General features: G+C 35.7%; 1 protein-coding gene across 1 annotated transcript; it reads left to right on the forward strand.

Moving 5' to 3' along the window:
- Positions 1–350: 350 nt before the first annotated feature.
- Positions 351–10845, forward strand: LOC106137233 (uncharacterized). Its single transcript, XM_060949416.1, has 14 exons — positions 351–601; positions 1443–1613; positions 1923–2249; positions 2817–2967; positions 3331–3491; positions 4122–4245; positions 4403–4524; positions 5083–5197; positions 6411–6593; positions 7524–7773; positions 8850–9065; positions 9532–9671; positions 9923–10153; positions 10462–10845. Exons 1-14 carry the CDS (start codon positions 351–353, stop codon positions 10843–10845), a joined length of 2826 nt encoding a protein of 941 aa, XP_060805399.1.
- The last annotated feature ends 403 nt before the right edge of the window (positions 10846–11248 follow it).

Here is an 11248-nt window from a genome sequence, read left to right on the forward strand (position 1 = left end):
GATATATTTAAGTTTTGCTCGTTGCTCTTCAAGTAATGTATTTAAAAATCTGTGTCGTTGCTTTAATATACTTAAGGTTGATATAACAATTTATGTACCTTTATTTAAATGGCATAAACTTAAAACGCATATTAATTATTTTTTTTCAGACCATTACCACAAATTTAAAACACAATTTAGGTACTCGGAAGTGATGACGTTCTTTAAACATATCTGGCTTCTGTTTTCAAAATCGCAAACCGCGAATTTTAAAATGAATTTCCATTCTTCAATATATACATAACCGTTTTGACTTGACTGAACACATTTGAGTTTATTGTATGGTATCAGTACGTTATTTTTTCCTCGTCATGTATAGCTTAGTGAATTCAACATTTAGCAAAACATATAATCCGAGTGGGCGACAAAATGCGCTGTCGGATATAAAACGATTATTGACTTCGCGGGACACAGTCGCTCAGAATAAAGCATGTGGCTACTTAATTGAAGTTATTAGTCGAAATTCTACTAACAGAGTCTGTATGGTAGAATACCTGCTAGACAATGATATCACAGTCTTTCTATGCGAAGCTACAGCCAACTTAGATTTCTCGCTCTTTAGGTAGGTACCAAAATCTAATACCTATGTGTTTTCTTCCTTAGATACATTATGTTATGTTATGAGTAAGTACTTAGGCTAACTTAAATTGGGTCTTATTCAAGTTAGATTTACCATAGTTAAAATTTTACTTTAAGCAGAGAACATTTTTTAAAGGTAATATCTATATAGTTCGACAAGACATGCCCAGTGGCGTGATGAGATTCGACTGTTACCAAGTTAAAAAAATTCAAAATTCAAAATTCAAAATTTTTTATTCATTATTATAGGATATTATTATATCGCTTAATAATTGTCGTATGGTTTAACAACTTGGTTGACGTCAAATATATTACTTAAAAACTAAGTTTACTGCCGCTTCCAAGGCGTCAGTGCAGAAGAAGCGGTAACAAACTGCACTGCAGCATTTTCTTCAACAACGTCAACTTCACAATATTAAATTATACTTAGAATAGAATGTGGACGGGAGAATACATTGTTCACGGGAGATTTATATATTTATGAGATTTAATATTGAAAAAAGAAAAATATATATATATATTTTATGGATTGCCAATTTTAAAAAGATTTATGTACAGAGTGTACTGAAATTTTGATTTAAGTTCAAATTAAACTACAATTAATTACGAGGTTCCTGTGCCAAGCTCGAGCCAGATGTTTTTATCATTAAGGTAATCATCAGTCCAATAATAAGCCTTCTCACAAAGTACTTTGTTAGTGATGAAAAGCGTTATGAGAATATAATTTTTAAGGATGCATGCTCAGCGGTAATCAAATAAAGCTTAACAACATAGAACACATTTCATTGCAAATACGACGTCACAATGTTAGAAATTATTTCCAGAACAATCCTATCATGTTTCCGTCTGTTGTACCGCGAGCGGCGCTTCTTCGCGGAGGAGCACGCGAGCCACGCCAGCACGGCCGTGCTCAGAGCATTAGCTCACTACGCCGACAGCAACTCCAACACAGCCGTAGACGCTTGTCTTCATTTCTTGTGCGATTTACTCAATGGGTGAGCGAAAATAGAGCATGTGACGTTTTTTCTTAATTTTTGAAATACGAACGTAGTTCCTTTTTATGGCGTTTATTAGGATAAGTCTTCATTTTTTTTAATTTAGGTAGGTATTTTGTACCATGGAAAACTGTTCTGTTTTTTTGCTTTATCTAAGACGGGAATTATCCACGTTGTGACTGTAACTCATAGAAATGGGCGGAGCCGGTCATTGAGACAACAGTGACAAATGCCAGTCAAATGATGCAGAAGTTTCTAGGTGAGATACGATTTGAAGCATATCAGGAATCAAACCCATTTCGTCTACAGGATTATCGCCCACAAAACAACGCCAGCTCTATCCCACCAAAGCGCTTACTGCGCTGAGCAACTCTTAGCCAGCCTTAACGGCCTCGCGGCACGCATCAACACCAACCCTAACTGCATTCTATCAAGCGCTTTAGTGCTACATGCTCTGGTTTCCCACCAACCAGATAACCTTGCCATTCGATCTGGTATGGCTAGTTCCTTGGTCGAAGTCTTGGATAAATGGCTTGCTTTGCTGATGGAAGCGCTGAATCATGCCATGTTAGTGGGCAGTGAAGGGTTTGGAATGATTTACGTAGTGACTTGTCAGCTGGGCATGGATGTTTTTAGGTAAGAAAAAACAATCAATAAATTTAAAGTTTCCTTCGCACTAAGTATAGGGTAGGGCAATGATCCAAAATATGTCCTGGTGTTCAAAAACAATATTTTCCAATTGAATTTTCACAAAATTAACATCCGTAATTACACTTATCACGGCTTTATCTCTTGCGGGGTAGACAGAGTCAACAATTTTAAAACTCCAGACTCACCGGTTTGGGCTATACGTTGATATATCTGCCAGTCATCAGTTTCCACTTAAACACATATGAAAAGAAGAGCAATACCAAGATTTTTCATACATACATATGGTCACGTCTATATCCCTTGCGGGGTAGACAGAGCCAACAGTCTTGAAAAGACTGAATGTCCACGTTCAGCTATTTGGCTTAATGATAGAATTGAGATTCAAATAGTGATAGGTTGCTAGCCCATCGCCTAAAAAATAATCCCAAGTTAGTAAGCCTATCCCTTAGTCGCCTTAACAAGATTTTTCAATCGAGTATTAACACCATTTTCATAAAGATAACAAAGGTACCTACATAATTTTTATACTTTATGAACTTCTAAAATCTGTAGACTGACAAAGTATCTTCGCGTGGAAAATAAAGGTGATTTCATACAGAGCATCTTAGCTGATGACCAAGAAGCAACTTTATTGGAGCAATGCGCTCTACGAATGAAGGACCGTATACGAAGCCTTATTTCTGAGCTTGTTGGTTTTACAAAGGTATACGAGTATAAGTGATACTATAAAATATTGAGTATAGAAGAGCCTTTTCTTTGTTATTGAAATTGAATTTATTACTTAGCAGACCTTAAAATTTGATTATTGAAGGTTATTCAAGACCTTTTTGAAAATATGCAACAATAAACTGTTGAAAAAATAATATTAGTTCTAAAATTATTTAAATTAAATATAGAAAAGGTAGTTAGTTACCTTACATAGGTACATAGTAAAACTAAACCTTATGTAAAAAATAAAAACAAAAAACAAATTTGAAAAAAAGTGTGCTGTTAGCTGAGATAAAATAAATAATTCTTTGATGTAGACAGATGATTCAAATGATATATAGTAGTTAAAAACTTTTAGGAAAACCAAGACCAAATTTCCACGGTAGAATACGCCGTGTTCCTAAAGTTCCTTCTGACATATTTCTATGAGAACACCAGAGGGGAACAATTGACTGACTTCTGTGACATGATGTACGCTAAGGGCTACTTGACCATGTTGCCACGAGTTCAGGTTCTAAGGTACAAGTACATTTACGTATACAAAAGCTTTTTACATGCTTACTTATCACTACATAGTATAAAACAAAGTCGCTTTTTTAGTCTGTTTGTCTGTATGCTTAAATCTTTAAAATTACGCAACGGATTTTGATGCGGTTTTTTGTAACAGATAGAGTGATTCAAGAGGAAGGTTTTTATGTATAATAACATTTATAATTTTGCACCCGTGCGAAGCCGGGGCGGGTCGCTAGTGTATACATATATCCCTTACGGGGTTCACAGTTGGAAGGTCAAGTTCACCTATATAGCTTAATGATGACTAGTCCATCGCCTACATGAAAAATCACAAGCTTTTCACTTCTTCTTTCACCGAAGAAGCTGTTGTGTACAAAAAGAACCGCTTTTTAGACACTAACCTAATCTTAGCTCCTAATCAAATTATTACAATAAAAGAAAGAAAAAGATTTGATGTTTATTATATCGTGTGCAAGTGTGTTTTGTTAGTGTGTTGTGAGGAAACTTGTATGTGTGAGTGTAGGTATAGAGAAAAAAGTATGTAAGGGTGTATTGCGATTAGAAAAATACTTTTTAAGTAGATGTGTTGAATGTAGGCAATGTATGGTATTGATTTGAGTAGGTAATTTGTTTCAGACGGGATATGACTGTTCGCAAAGTTAGCACTCTAATTTTAGGCGAAATGTTGAAGCTGCTATCTCAAAAATATCTTAATATTGACAACATGGACCCTTGTGGGAGCTACGATAGGGTTATACATGTAAGTTTTTCAGGCCTCATAGATATCTTCAGATTTTTATGTGCAATGTACAGTTTACAAAGAAAATGATGTTTTTTTATATAATTTATCAATAGTTACTAAAAATAATCTAAACATTAATCAATAGTTACAAAGGATCTGATAAATTTTTACACAGTCTGGTTTGGCAGAACTACAGAACGGTGTAGAGCAGCCCCAAGCCATTGGTTCTCAACTGCAGAAGTCGCAGCCCTATAGCCTGCTTATTTACATTTATTTTTACTGCCAGTCTTCAGAGAAGTAAGTACTAAGCTTAGAGTACATACTTTAATTAATTACTTATTTATTTATTAGGCGAATAAAGATAACAGTATTGTATATTTAGTGACGAAAATCAATGTAAAAAAAGTTTTTTTAATATAACAGTATTGTATTTTGAACGTGGCCTATCAGTCTTTACAAGACTGTAGGCTCTGTCTACCCCGCAAGGGATATAGACGTGATTATATGTATGTATGTATTGTATTTTACTCAATGTAGTGATATCCTACATATCTCTCTCTCTCGATGCGTATTTTATAAATTATTAAAACAAATAAATATTTAAAGAAAATGGCCTATGATAAAAAAGAACTCATATAAGTAATTAAGTATACATATAGTTACTTAGTAACCCCTCCGGGAGAGAGGCGTGATTTTATGTATGTATGTATGTATATAGTTACTTTTAACTCCGACAAAACGAGGGGTGTTGCGATCTTTATATATTTTTGCCAACTGGCATCGTAATAGCCAAGTAAATGAACAAATTAATATGTAGGTAATTAAGTATATTTGAAATTTGTTTTTGTTTTTCAGTCCGGAAGAAGCCACTGGTCCTCTCCTGCCATACTTAGTGGAGCTTGTATTGCGTACACCGGCCTCTTTCACGCCCCCCGCTTATATCATTAAAGCACTATGGCTTGTATTCGCTGTAACTGTTTACTATAATTATATACCTCACCTGAATATTTTAAATTTCAGATTTTCGCATAAATTGTCATATCATAAATACATATAGTCACGTCTATGTCCCTTGCGGGGTAGACAGGGCCAGCAGTCCTGAAGAGACTGACAGGCCACGTTACGCTGTTTGGCTTTATGATAGAATTGAGATTCAAATAGTGACAGGTTGCTAGCCCATCGTCTAAAATAAGAATCCCAAGTTTAAAAGCCTATCCCTTAGTCGCCTCTTACGACATCCACGGGAAATGAGATAGAGTGTTCCTATTCTTTTTTATATTGGTGCCTGGAACCACACGGTACTTTATATTGGTGACGGGAACCACACGGCACTTTATGCCATATCATTCAGATTTCTTAACCTTTCGAATTGAGAACGGCGAACTTAAAGTTAGCCTTAAGTGAGCTACTTTACTTATAAAAACTTTGATTACATGTATTTGCTTTGTCAATTGCTTTTGCCTTTTTTAATATAGACGTGTCAATGACTTGAGACCTTTTTAACCATATTTATTTAGACATACATACCTACCCAATCAAGAATCATGAACAAAAGGCGCACCTTGGTCTCCTTTCCACAGAGGTGAGAAATATGTGACCGGGATTTAGTGGAAGATGCGCCTTATGGTTATACCGATACGTTTATGCTCTATTTTCCTACCTACTAAATCTTTTTTAATATAAACAATTTTTTTTTCTTATACATTTCATATAATTACATAAGTTTAACATAGATTGAAATATTTATGGCTTACACTAATACACTAATGCGACCGGTCTATGTGGCAGGGGCCTGTTACCCATAACAGAGGGTAACTTACAGTAGGTGACAGCGCACCATAATTGTTATATGACAATATTAATTACATACATACATACATATAATCACGTCTATATCCCTTGAGGGGTAGACAGAACCAACAATCTTGTAAAGACTGATAGGCCAAGTTCAACTATTTGGCTTTAAGATAGAATTGAGATTCAAATAGTGACAGGTTGCTAGCCCATCGCTTAAAAAAGAATCCCAAGTATGTAAGCCTATCCCTTAGTCGCCTTTTACGACATCCATGGGAAAATGATGGAGTGGTCCCATTTTTTTTGTATTGGTGCCGGGAACCACACGGCACAATATTAATTTATTAATTAGTTAATAAATTTCATTTCATGTTAATATCGCCTTATAGATGTCAACGATTTCCAATGGGCCGGTAAGCTCTCTTGATCAAGGGGTGTATTTAGAGAAAGCGACGCGTCGTGTACTGGACATGCTTTACCCAGACCCTTCAGTATATTACACCCATAACCCAGCTATACTGCTGTGGGCTTTCTCGTCTCAGAGGATCCCGAGCTACGTGAGATTGCAAGTGGTAAGATAATTATTTAATAGAAACCTTTAATCCATCATAACACAATTTAAATCATGGAGTTTTTTTGCTTGATGACCAGTTACGGTATGTTCATTGATGGGTCCATACTTCCAAAGGTATGGTCTTAATTCTACAGATCTCTCCAGCAGAGAATCGGAATGAGAAATGTCGACAAGCGATCCCTAGGTCCTGAAAGGCCGGGGTTTCAACCGGGAACATACCCGCTTGTTCCCACACGCAAAGATGGGAAGAAAGAAAGAAATCTATTGCCTTATTGATAAACAAATCAAGACAAGTAGCAAGCGCTCAAACGAGTAATGTTGTACCTACGCTACGTTTCTCTTAAGCAAAGTCGCTTCCCGCATCTGTCTCTATGTCTGTATGTAAGCTTACATCTTTAAAACTACACAACGGACTTTGATTCAATTTTTTAATACATAAATTCATTCAAGAAGAAGGTTTATATGTATAAATGCAACACGTGCGGGGTGGGTCGCTAGTACATAAAACAAAAGTTGAATTAAAATGACGGTGGTATATGCAGATGCTAGTTTTGCCAATCATTATCATCCTCTCAAAACTGAGGATCGATACCAGGAACTTGTAGCCCAAGGACAATCGATTATCACTGGCGCATTGCACACGTACATTTTTCCAACAAGATAAATTGCATATCCCGTTTGAAGTGGTAATATCCTGTCTTGCCAATGCAAGGCGATGGATAACAGGTTAAATAACCGTATGATAGACCCTGAATGTGCACTTTCTGGTTTTTTATTAATTACTTTTTTAAAGAGGCAAAGGCAGACAGACCTTTAACTTTGGCAAATTTTGCTTAACATACATATCGAGCGATAAGTTGATTGTATTTTACAATCTCTGGATCAATGTATCGAAATCAATAAATTGTATCTATTAATAAATTTTTAGCTATCCCAATGGTTGAAAATCGGAGACTGTCTACCAACAGACTTATCAACTGAACCCATAGTATGGGAACTACTTCTCAACGTGCTAATTCAATGTAAAGATAAAACAATATTAGTGAATTGTGTTCAGGCTCTATACGTGTGTTTGGAAGACAGTACTGATGAATGCAGACAAGAGTTCGCTTGTTCTGTGTGGTCGATGTTACCAGAAATATTGTCTAAGGCGATCATCTATCAGGATTCTGTGTTGGGTAAGATTTTAATCTAGAAATTTTAGCTCTTTAAGTTTTATTCTTATTTGCACCCTTTTTTAAATTCCATTCAATCCAATTCGGTAGATTTTTCTAGCGATGTATGTTCTACGTACAGTACATACCCCAACAAATGTAATTAGCATACATCTGCAGTAAAAAATCGACTCGTAGCTATTTCTTCAACCCTACTTTGCTTACGAATTGCAAGTAAGTAAGTATACCTTACCACTAATCCACCGACGGTTTCGAATAGATGATTGATATTGTACCATGCATATAAACATATTATCACGTTTCCTATATCAGACATATGTAGACAGTACCGACAATCTTGAAAAGACCGAAAGGCCTCGTTGAAATGTCTGACTTTATAATGGAATTGAAATTCAAATATTGATAGGTTGCTACCCAATCGCCTACAAGAAGAATCCCAATTTTATTAGCCTATCCCTTAGTCACCTTTTACGACAACTATGCAAAAGAGATGGAGCGGCTCCATTCTTTACAGCCGGGAACCACACTTCACTGCCAGGAACCACACGACACTATATTGTTTAAAGTTTCTGCCTCCCGACATTTTCCGGTCAATGTTACCGGAAGTATTTTGTTGTACATTAAGTAATTTCATCGCAGCGCATTCGAGCACCTTTGTCTTATAATATTTAGGTCGGAACGATGAGAAACGCCATTGTGATATGAAGATGACAGCTACAGAGAGCGTTTTATTAGGTGTCGTCGACATTATACTTTATGTTACAATTTTTGTCAAAATTACACTACCATTATAGCAATAAGTCGGAAGATTAAACTGTAAAAAATATGACTACCTAATTATTAAGATGTTAGACAGAAGAGTTCTTAAGCATTCTTTATATTAATTCTGTAACAGTAAATGTAAAGCTTCTGAATTCATTAATCATTATCATCGCTAATCAGAATTCCCAATCATCAAAATATATCTCTACATGAGTTGAGGTACAGTCGCGTGCAAAAAATCATGACCCACGACTAATATCTCCGTTAGTCAAGTTTCCGCAGGTAACTGTTACATCATGAGGGTCTAAATTTTTCAGAGATGAACATCTATTACTTGCTAGACCTAGCGACTAATCTGGTCCCGCCCAAACTGGACCAAACTATATGCTTGAAGATCTCGGTTCTCATTACGATCATATTCTCCAAGAACTCTCCAGAACAATCCATGGACACGAGAAATCAGTATGAATACGTGTGCTTGAAGCTCAGTCTGTATTTGTTGGGGCTGTCTTACAACCAAAATGACAACAGAGGTAAGAGATTTTAGATCCTTCGGTTCTGAAGGTGGCCTTAAAGTTGTTTGACGACAATTTTTTTTTGAGCGTCGTAGATTCTTTACTTGTGATTTTAAACAATACAACACTATTCTTTCAGTCCAGACGACAAAATGTCATGCGCTGTGTTATGCGCTGCTATCTTACGTCGTCTATCAATAGAAATGGATGACTGAGAACCAACTTTCTTTCTCCTGAAACAGGTCTCTCTTGCCCAGCGTTCTAGCAGAATCCTACAGTCCAGGCGACAAATTGTCATGCGCTGCTTTTCCATCGTCCAATATTTTTTAAGAATAACTAATTATTTCATATATTTTACTTCGCTTAACCTACATCAATCGCCTGGGGTGCCTGCCTAGACAATGTTTCATGTGCAGCTCTTCAACTGCTCTCTTACATCGTCCTTTACTATGCTAAAAACAACTAATTATTTGATATATTTCAGTTCTCTTAACCTACATCAATCGCCCGGGGTACCTGCCTAGCGTTCTAGCAGCGTCCAACAGTCCTGACGACAAAGTGTCATGTGCAGCTCTTCAACTGCTCTCTTACGTCGTCCATTACTATGCTAAGAATAACTATCAGGTATGAATTTTACATGCTATTATTATTTTTTAAAACCTCTGGATTTTGTCAGACTTCATCTAAAAGTATATTTTTATTAAAACTAATTACTATTATTACTTTAAGGAGTGATTTATAATTAAATACTTTTTATAATTTGGTTATACACTTGGGAATGACTATTACTCGTATCAATGGCCCCTTTAAATAGGTATAAAATGGTTATAATGTTTTCGTGTTTTCATTTATAAATCTACGATGTTTATTTTTAGCCGAAATCAGTCCTTCAGATTCAAACGCACTTGATAATAAAGGCTCTCAGAAGAGACAGTTCCAACGAACGAGGGGCGTCGCTTCTGCAATTGGTGTATATGGTCCTAAATTCTGGGGCTAATACACCGATGGTTCTGACTTACAACATGGAGTTTCAGACCTCCGTGCCGCAGCAATGTAACGCGATGAGAGCGCTTATGTTTAGAATACAGATGATTTTGTGTTGCCACGTATGTATTGTTTTGGAATTGATAGATACTTAATATTATTAATGCAAAGGTTTGTCGGTATATCTGTTAACTTGACTTAATGTCTGTGGCACTATTTCGTTCAAATTGCTGGAAAGATTTTCATGATTCTTTTTTAATTAATTCAGTAAATTATCCGAGGTTAAAAAGGCTTATTTTATCCTGGAAATTCCTACGGGATTGGGAACCCGGGGATTTTTCTTATCAACCCAAGAGAAAAAGTTTAAATAAAAATATTTTTGCTTTTCTAAACAAAATAATACCCAATCGGTTAATATTTGTATCCTCAGAAATCTGACACACAGTCGTCAGCTGGATGGAAAACCCTTAGCTCACTATTCAAACACGCGATCGTATTCAAAAACGACCCACAACTCGTAGCTACGCTCACATCGCAGGGTTGGACACACATATTGATACAATTTCAACTGACGCAGAACATTTTTGAGGAGTTCCTAACATTTATGCAAAACTGGTTGACTCTACTGAAGATAACCATAAAAAAAAGTCAAGAAAATACGAGGAGGTATATGAGTAAGCAGAGCTTGGTGGTGAAAACTATGCTATTGATAAAGAAAAGCGTCCTAATAGAAGGGGACATGAAAGACGTGAAGCAAAAAGTAATAGTTATTATCAATGAGATTTTGGAAGAAAACTGCATAAGATATAATTAAGTTCTTTAACAAAACATAGCTACGTCAGTTATTAATTCATGTTAATTTACGTTTCTCTTTCGTCATCTACAAGTATGTTTACTTTTTAATTAAAAGAGCCCTTCTTCTGGTCATTATAATTTAAATCATAATGAAAATTAAATGAGGCAATTCTGATTCCATCGTTTCACTTTGTTACAATAAATGTATGTATGTAAATTTATTTGTACTCAATTTCTGCTAATTATCTATATTATATATACTTAGTAGAATTTCCATCCCAAATCTTGCCCCGTCTTTTATTATAAACGCGAAAGCTCGGAACCTATATCTGTTTGTTTGTTACCCTTCATAGTTAGACCATTGAACCGAAATAAAATTTTGAATTTGTATTGAACGGAAAAGAAAAGGACAAGGGGAACTT

This window comes from Amyelois transitella, chromosome 19, assembly GCF_032362555.1.
Source record: "Amyelois transitella isolate CPQ chromosome 19, ilAmyTran1.1, whole genome shotgun sequence".
In the NCBI taxonomy this organism is placed as follows: Eukaryota; Metazoa; Arthropoda; class Insecta; order Lepidoptera; family Pyralidae; genus Amyelois; species Amyelois transitella.